Source organism: Labrus mixtus, chromosome 17 (assembly GCF_963584025.1).
Source record: "Labrus mixtus chromosome 17, fLabMix1.1, whole genome shotgun sequence".
Classification (NCBI taxonomy): domain Eukaryota; kingdom Metazoa; phylum Chordata; class Actinopteri; order Labriformes; family Labridae; genus Labrus; species Labrus mixtus.
Window position 1 is genome coordinate 15,659,765 of NC_083628.1, and position 18,574 is coordinate 15,678,338.

An 18,574-nucleotide genomic window follows, 5' to 3' on the forward strand; every position below is an offset into this window, starting at 1 on the left:
AGGAGCTCGGGATTGTACCATCATTGTCATGCCCTTTGGAGTTCAATCCATTCTCTGTAATCTTTTCCACACAGAAAAATACACATCTATCTCCTCTCTGAATCTTAATCACCTTAGAGATGATTGTTATTCAAGTGTTATGGGAAGGAGATTATCTGTATAAGGTTGGGTGATAATACAAGGAAAAGGGAGGGTTGATTCAAGACGGTTAAGCTGAAGCATTTTGTTTAATTTGTTTTTTCATCGAAAACTGAGAAAGAAAATCCACCGTGAAATTCGTCTTTGTTGTGCTTCAATGATTTTTTTCTTCTTCCGAAGACTTCTCTCATGGTTCAGTAATACATACACACACACACTGTGTTGGGTTTGTCTGGATCTCAGTGCACTCCAGTGCAGGTAATGGAGTACTTGACTGTAAGATAATATAATAAATAGAGGTAAATATAATAATTTTGACTTTGTAAAAAATGTATGTTTCATCTTATTCTCAGTCTTGGTCAAGAAACTCCTTCAGGAAAACTTTGTATTGAGTCAAGACGTACTGTAATGATGAAAAGTAGAGCGGTGGTCGAGTCGGTCATCTGTCAAATGGAAGGTCGGGGGTTTGATCCCTACAGGAGCTCCTGCATCAGACAAGGCACATGTCTGACGTGTCCTTGGACTTAACCCCAAGTTGCTCCAGCTTCTTTGTTAGCAGTGTATGAATGAGATTAGTTAATACTGATGGACACGTACATAGCAGCCTCTGCCATCAGTGTGTGAATGGGTGTTACCTGCGGTGTAAAAGCACTTTGAGTAGTCAGAAGACTAAATCAAGCTAAACAAGCTCACATCCATTTACCAGTTTATCAGCAATTCATTTCAAGTAAAGTTATGAATTGTAGTTTGTATAAAGTTACTAAAAACTACTCATTTGAACCTTTTTGCCGGTGTATCGGCTGAATATACTGACTTTCCACATGTTGATCATAAAATTAAGAAAGTAATCTTGAATTGCCAATTTAGGCTTTTGTTTGGAGCATTTAACTTAATTTGTAATAACAATATATGTTTGCTTCAATTATGATTATGAATAATACAAATTTGGGGGGGGGGGCATTGCATTTAAAGAGACACACACACCAAAACGGAGCGTTCTGAGAGAGCTGGTTTATACAGGCTCACAAACCTCCTCTGGTGTTTGATTCATGTTATATTTTGACCAAAGCACAGCACAGATGTTTCATTTAGACCACAGGGGACTGTATTAAAAGGGGTATAATATGTTCTCATTAACTTATGTGTTTGTCCATAGAACAACGTTACTTTATCTTACAACTTGCTGAATGGAAGATTTAAGTTTTTTTACACTTTTTTTTAGATCCTCGTTCTCTGTCCACTTTTTTGTCCACTTTTTTTTGTCAAATATCTGACTCAGACTTGCACATTTTTTTAAATCTTTTTTCCCTTCACTAACTAACTAAAAGAGGTATAATGTGTCCCCTTTAAATAGACTGTATGACTGGCGTAAACTAAAAGAATTGAATCAAGCTGTGAAATAAACATCTGAGCTGACCAGTTGGTCAACTAATGAAAACATAATCAACAAAGCGGTAAGAAATACGTTGTTATTTTGTCGACACAGGGACACAATACCTGACGTGTTCTGTAAGGATCAGATTCAGAGGAGGCACCACATGGGATACGACACCTGCTTCACTTGATATGCACCTATACTCTCCAAATGTAAACACAAGCAGTTCCCTAGGTCTCCTCAATACATCTAATATGCATGGAAGGAATGCTCTGACCTTGGCGGACTTGCTTACAATTACACATACACACACACACACACACACACACACACACACACACACACACACACACACACACACACACACACACTCACAAGCTGACAAACACATTTGGATGCCCGTAAACACTTAGACACTGACAAAACTAAGCACTGTGCCTCTCCATCTTTCTCCCTCATCAACATTTCCCCAAACACACACACACACACACACAAACGCTCTCGTCCGTCTGAATTAAGACTAATAAGCAGGTGAATCGTCTGTGGAGGCTGAGCTATTAGCGGTGACCTTGGCTAACTGTGGTTTGCAGTGAGGGTCAGACGATCTGGCAGAATTAATAAGTGGGCTACGTTGGCACATTTGTGTGGGCAAATCGACACGAGAAAATAATCCCAGTAACTACACCATCTCTCCATAGAATATGTGATGTGATTAGACTTGAAGTGACTATCGCTTCATTGATTTGCATCTTAATGAGCTAAGTCTCATTTTCAAACCAACACTTACTTATTAGGTTTAAGCGTGTGCTGCTGATACCACCCATGTGTTTTGTGACAGCACGTTGACAGAGACGTATTTGCTACTTAATGCATTAATTAGCTGCTCTAATGAACTCATTTGCATCGCTGGGTCCTTTTTCAGACATGGCGGTAACAGCAGAACAACCGGCAGCTCGAGCGTTCACTGTAGTGAAAACATCAGGTAATGTGAGCCTTGACTATAGGGAGGACAGACACTGAAATTAACTTGCAAAATTCCGTTGAAAGAACTGATTTAACATGGCAGACTTTTTTTTTCTCCACTGCAGGACTTAACATGTAGTTGTATACTTATCTCCAATGGTTTTACACATTAACATTTATATTCTCAACTATGAAAGAAGGTCATCAAGAATAATCTTTTTAATGTGCTTAGCAAATTACATGATGGTAATGTTGCTGACTATTAAATACAGCGACAAAAATGGCTTCTCCTTACCTAAACTCTATAATCCAGGTCTACACTCCCTCCCGCCCAATATGCTCTGCCAACACTCTTCTCTGTCGCCCCCCGGTGGTGGAACGAACTACCAAACTCCATTCGATCTGCAGAGTCCCTTTGAACCTTTAAGAAAAAGTTAAAGACCCAGCTCTTTCATGAATACCTACGACCTTAATGATGATGATGACGAAGGTCTCAATATTATTGATGATGATGATGGTAATGACGATGGTTTTTGTTTGATAACGACTACTTATAAGATGGTTTCTATACTGATTAGCGCTCTCAAGAACTGCCGTCAATGTTGTGCTTTGCCTCTGTGCACTTCCTGTCAGCACCTGTGTGTCCAATCGGACTCGAAGCTGATCGTTTGCTCTTACTGACGTTGTTTACTTTTTTCTAGATCCTTGCATGTGTTGTACTTACTCTCTGATGTACGTCGCTTCGGAATAAAGCGTCTGCTAAGTGAATTGTAGAATTGTAAATAGGCCGACAATGTTAAAGCTCCTGTGAGCCTCCTCGTTATGAAATGGACTGAAAATAATATTAATGTATCTTTATGATTTTATTTTATTTTTTTAAACATGAACATCAAGATTGGTCATTTCTATTATTATTAATGCCTAGAAACCAAGCGGCAACCTCCGGTCTTGAAAAATTAAGTCAATGCGGCAGTGCAAGATCCTGCAGTTCGTTGAGTGTCTGCGTTTTTGTTCTCCACCACCTCCTAACAAGTTAAAACCTGCTTAGGTTTTTTTTTTACTGTAGGTACCTACAGTACCTTCTGAGGCCTAAAGTTGCTCCCCCAAGCTGAGTGAAACTCCTTTAATATGAATCAGTGTGGGTTCATGAGTGATTCATTTTGTAAAAGCCATTCATAGTTAATATGATAATATTGATTATAGATGCTCTCAGAATTTCTAAAATGATTTGTGCTATATCTTCTAGTTTTCCACACAGACCTCTGCGTTTTAAACTTTGGTTGCTTGGCTCTTAGGACATCTATATTCAATGAAGTGCTGGTTTGCTGATTTTAGGTGGTGTGTTTGGAGGAAAATGTAAAAGTTAGTTTGGCATGCAGTTCAAGAAAAGTGCCTTTGCTCAGGATCCATGAGCCCAGTTTAAGAAAGTAAAAAAGTAAGCCTTGGTGAAAGAGAGCCAAACTGAAACAGAGGTTAACTCAGACCGATCTTGCTTGTTTGCACAAGTTTTCCTTTTTAAAAGATTAAAGAGATATGGCTTGTATGAGCTCCTCAGGCAGGTGCTAAGAAATTTGACTTTGACAGTGAAGGTCCGGTCAGCCTCAGCTACAAGCACAGTTCATCCAAACAGCTGCTGCTTTGACTCACGTGGGGATGAAAGGTCTTAAACGTGGCTGGTGGCAAAAGTTGTTTTGACTTTAATTATCCTCAGTGGATGTGAGAAAAAAGTCAGCAGGTTATCAGGATAAAGGTTTGGAGACAAAAGTTGTTTAGTTTGTAAGTTGAGCTTGTGAGGTCTTGATTTTTCCTGCATGAATTTAAAGTGAACCTGAGCAGCGGGTTATTGCTGACCTGAAACATACTTGCAGATGGTTCATCAGAAATTTGAAAGTCTTGCACGCTTAATAGGGTATGTTGACAAAGTGGTTTAAGTCACACAACCCCTGTGTTTTGGAAAAACATGGTGTTATCTATATTACTATGAACATCTGCAAAGGTGACCAACAGCAGTGATGTAATTTAACCTAAAGGAAGACGCATCAGATCTGTATTCAAATGCCTATCCGGAAGTTTCTGCCCTTAATTTGACAAAGATTAGACGTTTGTCTTTACAGTTCATTTCATACTACATGTGAAAAAACATTATTGGCACAATCAAAAATCTAATCAGAAATAAACCCAGTATATAACATCAGAGACAGCAGGGTGATGGGTTGGTGAGAATGTCTCTAAACTGAGGAACACTACACTAAATCCTCTTACTAAAAAATAAATGTCAAAGTAAAAAGTTCACTAGCTGGATATAACACCTCTTCGTCTCGCCCCACTCGTAAACATTTACGTATAAATACAAAAGGTTTTAATATCATCTTGGTGACATTACATATGTTGTTCTTTTCTAAATCAGCTGATAACCCAGAGTTTATGTCCTTTTTTTCTCTAAACTAAACGTCCATAACCAGTCCATTACAGCTATGAACACTGTTAGAAACTATTACAAAGATATATTATTTAAAAGTAAAGATCCCTCTCGGGGAACGAGGTTAATAATTACTCATCAGGTCAGTATGACTCCTCTGATCACAGTATGTGCTAGTTTGACCAGTTTGACGCAGAGAAACTGAATAAACACTCCTGTACACCTTTAATTGTGTTTATTTTATAATGTTATGTTGCCGATCACTGTTCACAAATGTCATATTTTAAATGTTTACATCACTGGTCATAGGATTTAGGCTCAAACTTGCCGTTTTAAAGTACGGTTTTCCATCAACCGCTATTCACTCAGATGGAATGATTTCACCCATAAAGGTGCGGGGCCGGCATCGTTTGGGCAAAGTACCCGGATGGGTGGCTCTCATGAATTCACAGTTTCAATGAATAATTTGAAACAAACTTAAGACTATGAAGCGTCTTCGTTGGTCTCTGCTTAGCAAAACTGCCCCGGGGTTCTGACGAGGCAAACAACACAACTAAGAATGAAAATCCTTAGTTCCTCTTCTCTTCTCTTTTGTAACTCATCCGTCTCCTCCCTTTCTTCCCTCAGAGTGCGGACCTTCCCTAAGGATTCAGCCTTACTGGGTAGGGACACTGTTCGAGCCCTGATGTACTACGCTTTGAAGGTCTGGAGCGACATCGCACCACTTAACTTCCACGAGGTGGCAGGAAGTGACGCCGACATTCAAATCGACTTCACAAAGGCCGACCACGATGATGGATATCCCTTTGATGGGCCGGGGGGCACCGTGGCACACGCATTTTTCCCCGGAGAGAGGTTCACAGCTGGGGATACGCACTTTGATGATGACGAGGCCTGGACCTTCAGATCTCCAGGTGAGAAACTTTGCTTTTAAGAGTCAAGTGTTGTACACATGCGCCTGCATATTCATGCACTAAATTAATTATTAAACGACAGTGAGTGTCGACATCAAAAGGAGGGGAGAAGATAGAAAAATAATGGGGTTGCATAAATATTGAGTGATATTGTTGGAAACATCTCCCTGAATCATTTCTATGAAACCAGAAGAGAAATATGAAGATTTAAAAGTCAGTGCCTTGAAAATGAAGTGTTTTGAACTCTTTTACTCGCCAAGACTTCCATATCCCAAACTAGAACACTAACTGTATTTCTCAGCCCAGCTGTACTTCTACAGTAGCCTTTGTTCATGTTCCAGATTCTATAATCAATCATTTATATGTAAGAACTTTGAATTGAGCATGCAAAGGCTTCAGATGCAGCAGGTTTCCGAGTTGTGACTTATGCATACCGTATGTGATTTTAATCAAAGGTTTATTGTGAGGTATACAAGTGGTCCTCACCTTACCCCTTAGTGCCATAAACAGTCTACTGCACTATGCCACTGATTAACATGATTTCATATTCTTTAAGCAATATATTAAAGAAATGGAGGTGTACTTGAGACTTCAATTAATCCCAGTAGTTTAAAAAAATATTGCAATGGGGGATTTTGTCCAAATCAAGGCCTTTACATGTTCTTTCACTTTCAAACAAATGATTGTTCTGGGGGGACAAGTGATTCATACATTTTATGGAACAGAAAAAAAGTTTCAATTGATTCAAAGCTGAAAGGAAAATGTCTCTTACAAACCTTGAAGCAACAGTCAGTGATGACATCTAACAGCTGCCTCAATGCCAATCAATACAAGAGGGATTTGGGCAAAATGGCAGAGTGATGAGATTTCCATGGTTGTGGACACATTGGTTAGTGCAAAAATGTCACTGTCTCTTTATGGCAAGAGATGGAAAAGTTCATTTCCCCAAATCATGGTATAGCAATTCAAAAAGATGAAAAAAAAAACCAAGACAGTCTTCTGAGAAAAGTAAAAAGCCTTTTTTTTGTAATTAGCTTAGCTGTGTGTGTGTGTGTGTGTGTGTGTGTGTGTGTGTGTGTGTGTGTGGGTGTGGGTGTGGGTGTGGGTGTGTGTGGGTGTAATTGGACCTTTACACTTAATTCCAGAGAAAGGTAACAGCTGTAGTACAAAGCTGCAGGATGAAGGTTTGACACAAAGCATTTTGATAAATGTGGTTCCGATAAAACTATAAAATAGATGTAGTAAGAAATACTAGCAGCAGCTGAAACCTTCAGGTATTGTTATCTGTCAGAGACAAAATAATGTTCTATGATATTTTACATTTGGTAGTTTTACCTGAGTCTTCATTCATACTGCTGGCAAAAAGACTTAAATCTGATTTTCTGCTCATACAGTATGTGGTTCAGATGTGATTCTTTTTTACAGTTTGAACAGCAAAAGTCACATTAAAACTGATCATTTAAAATCAGATTTTAGATTGAATCAGACCTCGCATGTGGTCTGTAATCAGATACAGGTCACATATCTTTCATTGCGACCTCAGTCTGAACAGCCAGGTCAGAATGCATTCACTCTTAAAAGATGGATGGGACCAGTGGTTACTCGCACTCAATGAACATGGAAGACATCAGGTTGTCAGTGGATTGATAGAAGTGAGGTGTGAGACCTCATAAGTACTTCAGGTTGACACTAATGCAAAGTTAAACTTGAGAGGTCGTATACCATAACCGACCAGTGTTTCGACACATATCGAAAGAATTGGCCAAGCGTGGCCACTGAAGTCACACGTCACCCTTCTCAAGGGTGTGACGTGTGACTTCAGTTACGTGCATTGTTGCAGAGAGGTAGATGAGAAGATTCATACCGGCTTACGACAAGCAGTTAGCTAGCTCAGCGTACAGTTAAGACAGGAGACATGTGGCCAGCCTTTCTATATTCAAATACATGAATAAGTTAAAACAGATAAAACAAAATAGATTCAAAGGGCCATGTAGTGAGCTTAAAGCCTCTGGTAGTTTTTTTTACATCTTCTTTCTTGTCTTTATATTAAGATAGCTATTGCTTTATTTTACAGACAAGTTCCTGGTATCAGAGATTATCCAACTCTTAGCAAGAAAGCTAACAAGCCAATCCCTTCCTATCTCTAAGTTATCAGTTGGAGTACTTCAGTGAGTTTGTTTTGTGCAGCTTCCATGTCAAGAGAGGCTCATGCCTATGTGTGCAAATACTATTATGCTTATAGACAGATAAGGACGCAGCTCTCCTTCATACCAACCACTTGTGTCATGGTACTGACTTAAACCTCAGGCTGAATAACAGGATCCTTAGGGCTCACAGACTCACTATGATGTCATACATACCAAAAGAAGCAATTTAAAGTCTGAAGCTGGACTTGTAGATGAAGCTGGCTGTACCAGCAGGTGGATCTATAATCCATCCAGGATCGTTGTTATCTACAGTCTTTGCCCTGGTGAAGCTTTTAATGATATGTTAGAGCAATTCAATCATTTCACATTTTGAACTCACATCAGTTTTGATGTTTCTGGTGTAGCATGTCCTGGACATGCAAAAAGGGGTGAATAACTTTACTATAGCTAACGGAAGCTCACCACACATTAGTTAACTAATTATTGAACTAAATGAGAGTTCACTCCCTACCAACCTGCTAGTCTACTCTTTCCTAGTGGAAGGAGCTAATGTAAAATTACTCCTCTAACACCCTTTGGAGGACAGATGAACAAGTTGTAATCACAGCCCCAGGATTATCTGCCTAATATTCATTTCTAGAATAATTGGATTCAAGGATAACCCCTGGTATAGGACTCTAGATTACCCCCCGGAGGAGGGGAAATAACTGTGAACTCCCCCCGCTAGGATGTTAGGTGTGTATGAAGTGTGTAATTTAAATCAGTAAGACAAGTGTGCCGTGGTGTGGCTGCTCAAAACTTACCTTCCGAGGTACACGGGGTCCTTAAGGGGAACTTCCAGTCTTTGTGGTGTAAATGATTTCAGTCAGAAAATGATTTCAAAAAGTTTCCGAAAATGTATTTAAAAATTTCAAATGATATTCCAAATGCAAATACAAAACAGTAAAAGAAAATGAAAACTCAAAGACCAAAGTCTAAACCTGTGAGTGTAGACACTTGAGGTTTTAAAAGATCTTGGCTCAGAGACTAAGTCCCAAAATGGGATTTCAAAAGTCAGAGTGACGTGGATTCGCAAAAAGGAACCCCGATCAGATTTTCTACAGGGTTTTTATAGCCAAAAAGTCTCTCTTTTTTCAAGATCCTGTAACACCTCAACAATGCATGTTCGCAGAAACGTGACGCATCCACAGGTCATGCCAAGTTCATGCGTGGTTTCAGCTCGAAGACCGTGAACCGAGCAGATACACAGAAGAGCTGATACTCAGAAACGCTATACGCCTACGAGCTCCTATGTGGCCTTGCTTCAATGCATGGCACACTTATCCTGACCTCACAGGTGCGTAGGCACTACGAGTGTGTGTAAGTTTAACAGGAAATGTTGAAAGCAGAAAAAGGTTATGACTTTATGACCTAGGTATTAAATGATGAAAGAATTAAATGATAAATAAAAGGAAAAAGCAAAAACAAATTCAACAATTGCATAACTCTTTCTGATCTTTCAACACTGGGCACAATGGCACAACGTTTTAAGAATAATCTATATAGATGTTGGTTAAGTTTTTGAACCCAATCTACTTCTTTCTCCAGAATGAAACTATTCATCATAATGACCACCGGTGGTTTACACAAAGATATATTAAGAAACAAAGTTGCAAAGAATACACTTCCTGTCATAACCCAACACTACTGATAGTCCAATGAGGGGCACAAGAAGGAGTGAAAAGATGCCAACTGTGAATCATCTTTCCTCGTTAGGTGTTCTAGCTTTCAAGGTTACATCTTTTCCGTCACACTATGAAGGATGAAATGTGTTTCGAACAAAACATTTCAGATATTTCCATTTGTACGTCAGGGCATCCCGTCTCTCTGTAAAGGCAGGAAAGCTCTGTTTCTTATTGCCGATCAATGTCAATAAAAAAAAAACAACAACACCGTGTTGATTACTTTGATTATGCCACCTTCTATTTGAACAGAATTAGAGTTCATGTGATTTTAAATATAGATAGTACTGGAGACATCATTATTAAGAGATTGTGATCTTTACCCATTTTCTTGCTCCAGGACTCTCTCACTGAAGGCCTTGAGCAATTGGGACTTATCTCAAGGCCAAGGTCCTTGCTAATTGTACAATTTCAAATCATCTCTTTCTCTCTTAATACATTTGAAAAGATAATAGCTACCCAATTTACTATGTAACTTTAGAGCAACGTGGTACTCAGATGTCTCTGCCTGACATTTAGGTCATTTCACAGCACTAAGAATGCACTTTTAGAAGTCATTTCCAACTAAACGCAGCACTGACTCTGACTCTTAAACTTGTATTTCCATTTATAGATTTTCTTGACATGTGGAGGCAGTGCTGAATGCTTGGTGAAGAAATTAGAAAAGTAAATACGTCCCAACGTTTGGGAAACAGTTACCATATTAAACATCCAGTGGATATAGCACCATCTTATATGCACTTTCCTCCTAGCTTTATTTTCGTTCTCACCATCTACTTGCTCCTATTCTCAGAGATTATTCGTGATTAGATTTTTTCCCTAGTTCATTATGTGGTGCTTGCCATGTAACATCTAATGACATTCAACGTTTTTTCGTCACTATGTCTCGAAAACAATGCTGATAAGAGTGATGAATGTGGAACACAAAGCCCAAGACAAGTTACAGTTAGTTAACAGTTACAAACATGATCATTTACAATTAAAAACAATGTACAAGTTACTTTTAATATGAATGTATTGTATAACTGTTTGCTTTCTACAATCAGTTTAAATAAGCAAATATTTTTATGACAACAGGTAAAGTTCAGACAGAAGGAAGTATAGGTGGAAGTCGTTAGTGTGTTAGGTGGGCTGGCAGAGTGTGCACACAGGCTGATGGTACGACAGATTCACACTCTCAGACTTCCACTGATCCACAGGTGGCAGTGAAATGACTTCATATGCATCAGGGTACAAATAGCCTGCCAGCTACTAAAAACTGGATCAAATATTACATGATTATGATGATTTTTTTTTTTTTTTTTAGAAGAGAAGGAACTCACTGAATTCTCTTTTTTTCCCAAAGCATTTGCCTTTTAATGGTTAATTGTTGCTCATTGTTGCATGCTGAAATTGTATTATTTAAATCATTGATGTGACAGTCCCAAATCATTTTTTATAGCTGCCATCAGTTGCTCAAATGGTTCTAAATGTGCACGCATAATTTAACATTCTAAATATTCACAAAAAGGAGATTATGCATTCTGTAATTTAATAAAAATTATTTTTTTACCATGACACTATCTCTCTTTGTATCCACTTAACCCTGGGCAGGACAAATCACTGATAAGGGAATAGTCAACGAACATATACAAACTGGCTCAAAAGGAAAGTTAACTAACAGAGCCTTTATTGACCATAGGATATATTTAATGCAGCTTTCTTCCAATAATCAGTACCAAAACATACTGTGTTGTAACCAATTTAATACACCAAAATGTCTTTAATACATATGTTGTCCACTAGAGGGCACATTGAAGTGTATTTTGCAAGAATATGATGTTGCATAATAGAACATATTTTAGTCAGTGCTCCAGGTTTTCTGTACAACAACTTTCAAATCTGACTTATATTTACTTTCAGTTCTTTAAATCCACAGGTAGTTTAAGAACGTTTTATCAACCCTTTAAAAAGCACCTTTGGCACCTTTTTCATACTTTTCCAGGGATTCTAGTCTATTCCTTCGCTGAATATGATCTTAATATATTTGACTTTTAATGAATATGTGTAAGAGGTCTGAGCTGTATCTGATATGGAATTTAATAGCTTCCCTGAACTTTGCTGTAGACTGTAATGTACAGTATGTGTAATGGCTTCTTCACTGTAAGAAACAATCTGCAGGAACTTACTGTGAGCCTCCGTGGAAGAAAGCTCTCTCCAATTTTGTGAATTTGGACTGTAGTATCAGTTTCAATCACCAGGTGTCAGAGTAACATATTACTCCTTTAATCTTTAAAAAGGAAGTAAACCAACACACATTTTCAAACCTGCAGTCTAACCAGCAGGGGAATGTGCTGGAATTGCTGTATCATCTTCCTCTGCTTAGTTCATACATGCTAATGAACGGATCAAGTGAATGTGTTTTTCCATTCCAGCCCTTTTAGTCTGGTTTTACCTGCATTATACAAAGTAAAAACCATTCCCTGCCTCAGACATTCTGATAGAAGTATCGATTCTTGAGTCATCATGGTGCAAGGTAATGGAAGGTACTACGAGGATTCACATGAAAGAAAGGGAGCCGGAGGCTAATAGTGTTCCACCTACCGTATGGTACCAATCTTTATTAAACTATTCAGTCAGCGCTGCAGGCTACGATCATAGCATTCTGAATACATCATGCTACCTCAAAGGGAAAAGTATCCCTTAATATACGACATTTAGTGTGCATCAAAGTGATGACATTTTTTAGACGTTTTGCAGCATTAAAACAGCAAAATCGGTTGGTTACCATGCAGAAGTATTTTCTTTCTTCAGTCTCTTTGTTCTAAACCTCTCTCTCTCCTGCTCTCTGCTTCTCTGCCATGGGTGTCTAACTCAATGGCTCTCATTCATCCACCCAAATCTCTCAGCTCTGACTTTGTCCGCAGGCATTAGGGTTTTTCTCTGTCAACCTCAGACGGACTGTAAATACCATGACATGGTACCTACTTTGTTCTGAATCTCTGCTCTCTCCCTGTCGATCCCTCCTTTTATCCACCTTTCCTCCCTGCACCATGTGCTCCTGTAGATTAGAGTTGGCTCTGGGCATCTGAAAATCCCAGATGTTGTGGGCACAAGTGCATGTCTCCAATTGTCCTTTTGTCTTTTGAGAGAGCACGACACACAGATGTTGCCGCGTCAGGGCCAACATGAGGTTAACAGAAGGCAGACTTCAGCCCAGCCACCATGGAACTCTAAGCTAGCTTTGCCCCTCACAACTAGCACTTACATTTTTGCAAATCTAAATCTCCAAACCCCTGTTTTCGTCTTGCTTAGCGGAGCCAGACAATGACTTTTTGGAAGCTTTGCCCTTTTTTCTTTTTTAGTTGAACATCCAGGGACATGTTCTTTAATAGCCTGCAGCCTGTTTAGGTGTCTTTCTGCACTCAGAGTTTGATTGGCAGCCCAGAGGCTCAGGCAGTATTACCATAGTTATCTCACTACTGCACATGCCTAAAGCACTCACAGCCACCAGAGCTGCCTGTCACGCCTCTTAACTTGCAACCTATAGAGTTCACTCCTAAAAGGGATAAACAGGCAAACGAGGATTGTGTCGGCTTTACAAAAGTCACCAACTTTATGCAGCAAGGTGATCTCTCTTAAAGCCGAAGCTGAGATCTTTGCAGGGACCCTGAAATAATTGATGATGCGTTTATGTCTTTTGTTTCCTCTAACATCCCCAAAATGATGAAGATTCATTTTTGAAACATTGAGAGGCACCAAACAAGGAGCCATGTCTTAAGATTTGGAGTGTGCAATTTCCTTCTCAAGTAATTTACTACCAGGCTGGACAGCAAAAATTGTAGGACAGAAAAAAATGTGCTGTGAGTGCAACATACTGAAGCTGCTGTTTTGATTGAATTGACTGCTCACGTAAATGAGGGAGGCGAAATGCAATTTTCAAAATTGGATGGTGTGTGTTTTCCCGTTTAATTCCAGTGCAATCGGGAGTAACAAGTAAATGAAGTAAAGAAATATTTATCATGTACATATGATGTGGTTATAAATTATTTTCAGAGCGTCTTTGGTGCTATAACTCCACAGGGAGACGGGGTGATTGAAGATAGTGCCCTGAGCAGCAGCAGGATGTATTCTCTCGAGGAGTCCAGACATTGGAGATGGAGTTGTTTGCTGATGATGTCGCCTGATGTCTTCTAAAGATGGCTTGAATGAACTGTGGGTAGAGAAAAGCCATATTTGGCAATCATATGATTGGCTCAGAGTGGATTATTCACCCAGTTGATGTGCGACTATTCTGACGACGACTACCTTAAAGCTACAAATGTTCCTTTTTTAAACTCTACCCTCGAATGCCGGAAAACTTAACTTTCTAAACTCAATTTTTATTACTTTTTTTAAACTTATATGCAATTTACTTTTTTAATGAATTGAAGGATTTTTAAATCGTTTACTCATGAGATTTTTAAATGCAAATCTCTGATGTTTTTTATTTCTCTGTAAAGCACCCTGAATTTGCCTCAGTGTATGAAATGTGCTGTAGAAATAAAGCTGACCTGCCTTACCTAGGCTAACATTCAGGGTAAAGATGTAACCAGGTGATGAGAACGGCTGATCACTGGAGGACAGTGTGAGTGCTCATTTGTTGTGGGAGTGAATGCAAAACAGTATGAGAAATGAGATTCAGATTCTTTATTGTCACACAAAGGGGAAATTTGTTTTGCAGCAGTAGCACACAGAACAATAGACAAGGCGTGCAAAAAATACATTTTTCTTTTTTTTCATGAGAGCTTCATTTTAAAGTTCAAATATGTATTGATGAAAATGGAAATATACATTCATTTGATGAATACTTTTGCATTATCTCAACTGAATACAGTCAATGTAGCTGCATGAGAAAAACAAAGAAAAGACCACAAAACACATACTTGTGTTAAAAATGACAATCTCCATGTCCTTCTCTCTCTCTCTCTCTCTCTCTCTCTCTCTCTCTCTCTCTCTGTCTCTCTGTCTCCTCAGACTCTCATGGGATGGATCTGTTTGCGGTTGCGGTCCATGAGTTCGGTCATGCCATCGGCCTGGTCCACACCTCGGCCATGGAGTCCATCATGAGGCCGTACTACCAGGGTCCCGTGGGAGACCCTCTGAAGTACGACCTACCCTATGAAGACAAGGTCCGAGTCTGGCAGCTCTACGGTACGAGGGAATATCTCTCCCCAGTGTGTATGTGTGTGTGAGATGGATAGAGAGCGAGAATAATTGATGAGGTCTGTAGAGAAAGGTTATTGATTAATGAAAACATGGAGTGAGTTAATTGGACCTCTTTATAGCATATGACCTTATCACACCGCTGTGTGATATAGAGAGCAGCAGAATGGGAGGAAGACTAATGATCATGAAGATGAGAATGAAGTGCAGGAAGGACCGCTGAGGGCCAGGACTGTGAAGGAGGAGGGGCCTAAATACATTTGTTTTAAGAGTAGATTTAAATACAGTAAGAATTGTATGCAATTATACAATTAAATATCAACATACTGTAATAATACTGGGGAGTGGAAGTGCCTGAACAAATCAAATCATGTAAGGAATAGGTAGCGTTTTTTAAGTAGATTTTTTATTTTCTTGAAGAATAAGTTGTACCATTCATTTCCTTGTCATTGTGTGTTCATTTGATCTTTTCTCCCGTAGGTGTCAGAGACTCCGTGTCCCACACAAATCGCCCCGGCATCCCCTCCCAGACGGCTGAACCTCCTGTCCTGCTGGACCTTCCTGAAAACAGGTCCACTCTCCTGTGAGTAGAAGACCCGGTGTCCTTCACATACACCTGAACTTCTCTGGTTGAAAACATATTAAAAAGAATAACTTTAATCTCTTCAGCAATAACTCTCCGTCCTCTCCTTATACTTTTCTTTACTTTTCTGGCCCCTCTCTAACACACACTTCGTGTTTCATTCTTTGCCATGTGCCCTCTGGCCAGTACTCTGTCCACAGCTTCAGCGAAGAGAGTGGAGCACAGTGATAAATGCCCCCTCTGGATGAACACTAAAAAAGACAGTCAAAAGTAAAAAAAGACCCACTAAATACTGCAGTGTGGAGCCTCTAGGACAGGTCTTCATCCCTTCTTTTTTTTATACATTGATGCTGACTTTTTCCAGAGCCCAACCAGCTGAACTTAAGAACATCTTATGCAGACAAACTGTCCTGTTCATATCATGTTTATATTAAGTTATATCAAACTGCATATTGTTCAACTACTTACAGATGTTGCAATCATTTATGGCATTTAAAAAAGGTTGCAAATAACTGTAAGGTCATTTAAGGGGCAGAAAGTGTGTCAGCTATTGATTCATTACTTTAAGAAGGATTGAATGAAACCTTTATTGCCCCTAGGTGTATTTGATTTGCAACGAGAGCATAAAAACTCAATACAAACAAGCATAGAACAGCACATAAAAACACATTAAAGCATCATATGATTAAATGAAGGATTTCAGCAGCAAGTTAAATAAAGTGCAGAGTGCCAAGTTCATACTGTATAATCAGAGCTTCTTAAGCAGTGGCATACTGCGTTTCACAGAGGATGTAATGCCTCTTTCTGTACCTGCGCCCTGAAGTCAAGAGTTCATACTCCGACCAAAGGGGGTGCAGAGGGTCTGCTGTAATCTTGTTGGCTAAAATCAGGGTGTACTGGTCTGTCAAGTAAGACACTGAACCTGGTTTTCAGGCTATAACAGAATGTCATTTTCTTTATTCAGATCTATCTAGAATTTGAAATCGAGAATAAAGCCAGCAAGGCAGCTGTAGAAGTACCCCGTTTGGTACAAGTACCCATCTGTTTATCACTGCTTGGGTACATCTAGAATGATTAACTATAGCATGCCACACAGGTCAACGGCTCTCCGTCTCTGCAGTGTGCTCGCCATGAGTGTTCTCAGTGGAATGGACAGGAAGTAGGTTTAAAACTTCTGGAACAAATCCATCATTATGTTTGCATTTGCTGATAATTTGGTATTCAATAGAGAGAGAACATTGAAGCATGAACGTTAATGTAGCATCAACATAGTGAGTGGATTTGTAAAGAGGGATATGTTAGTTGAAAGAACAATGTTTACAAGGTCCAGAGTGCCGCTAAAGGAAGGTTCAAAATAACTGGAATCATCATATGGCGAGTATGAATATCAAAACAAAATGTCATTCTAATGTTTGCAGCGGTTGTAAGGACATGTGACTCAGGAGAAGGGAGACACTTGATCAGACCCACCCTATGTTCTCTGCAATGCACCGTGTGCCTGTCAGACTACACAGCACATGCTTTTTAAGGGAATGTTGAGTGATGACCTGGATTCATGAGTCTTTTATCTGTTATTTCACACGACTCCCTACAGCAGGATCCAAGCTGCTGCGCTACAGTATCTCTCCTCCCCACCAGGAAAATGACTTATTAGTTTTATCTTTTATATTTTTGGGCCTGTGTCTGGCACATATTTTACTGCTCATGAGCTACAAGGCAAAAAAAATACATCTCTATCCAGTATAGTGCATTTTGAACTTCATGTATGAGTATCAACACATTTGATTTTCATTTGACATGACCGCAAATTAAGCTCACATCCTTCTTACTTTGCAAATAAATTAAATGTACTCTAATGATCTTTTTAATTCATGGGATCAAGAGAAGGCAGCTTGCTGACCTCCGGGCATACACCCACACTAACTAACAAATCTTATGCAGGAGACTAAACAGGCATTTAAAAGCTCTTTTTTTTCCCCTCACAAGTACTGCCCTTTTCCACCGCACTCATTACTCATATTTCACCACCTCCATCTGGTCGCGACGTGTGGAAAAGCTGGATTAAGCTCGCGAAAGGGTCACAAACGCTGACCGCGAGGCCGAGTTGTCGTGTTAATAGATCTCTGAATGGAGATCTTTGTTGATAAAAACCGAGAGCGGGCGGCCTCCCACTCACAGTGGCAGATCTGTGGTGCTAATGGCGTCCATCATTGGCAGGCGGACCACGTCAGTGCTTTAAATCCCTTTGCCCCCGGGGGAGATGTGCACTGGGGGGACCTCATCGTGTCAGTGGGATAGCATTCAACCTAATGTTTAGCCTATTTAATTGAAAGAAACACATGCAGATACATGCACACATTAAGATGCTCTCAGTAGGCGGCCGCAATAATTACAGTTGGAGTTTCTTTGTATGCAAATGGATTCAACTGCTGGAGGTCGTATTTTGTAAGCTGCAAACGTGACACTGCAAATGCACATTTTTTATAGTGAAAACTTTTCCTGTTTCCTGCCTCTTTTAACTTTTCCTTTCCTGTCCTCTGTCTCTCGCTCTTCCAGGCTGGCTCGGGATGCCCCCGACAGATGCACCAGTCACTTTGATGCAGTGGCCCAAATAAGAGGGGAGGCCTTCTTTTTCAAAGGTATTCAAGTCTATTAGGAGAAAGTAAACAAGAGAGGCGGATGGGACAGACGGATAGATGGAGAGTGACAGTGAGACAGAAGAGGGGGAAAAAGTGGGGAATGGAGAGGGAGATATAGGAAACAAGTAAGAGACAGGGGGCTGGGCGAGTGGTGGCTCCAGTGATCAATAGAAAGCCAAGTCATGTGTGGCTCCCAGGGCTTGTATCACAGACTCACACACTGTCACATTTTCTGCGGTCTACACAAAGTGGTCCCAAAGGGCCCACCCTGCGGTATACTTCCTATCTGCTGAGCTGGGACTTTTCAGCTTATTAACCAGTGAGTCTGGTAAATTAAACAAAGCGTATTAAAACATAGCAGGACATGAACCTTACTGGCTCTTTCAGAATATGTCACTTCTTGCTTAATTGTTTTGTTACAGCTCTAAACCTTCACACAAGCCTTGTTTCCTAACTTGCTTTTTTCACAGGTAGATAAAACAACAAAAATG

At 39.8% G+C, this 18,574-nt stretch overlaps 1 protein-coding gene across 1 annotated transcript in view; it reads left to right on the forward strand.

The window, feature by feature from the left end:
- Positions 1 to 18,574, forward strand: part of LOC132992291 (matrix metalloproteinase-17-like) — an 88,789-nt gene that overhangs the window by 60,649 nt on the left and 9,566 nt on the right. The window contains exons 4-7 of the mRNA XM_061061504.1: positions 5,523 to 5,809; positions 14,673 to 14,849; positions 15,342 to 15,444; positions 18,001 to 18,083. Of these exons, the coding sequence (XP_060917487.1) occupies positions 5,523 to 5,809; positions 14,673 to 14,849; positions 15,342 to 15,444; positions 18,001 to 18,083 (650 nt within the window). The remainder of the gene's footprint in view (positions 1 to 5,522; positions 5,810 to 14,672; positions 14,850 to 15,341; positions 15,445 to 18,000; positions 18,084 to 18,574) is intronic.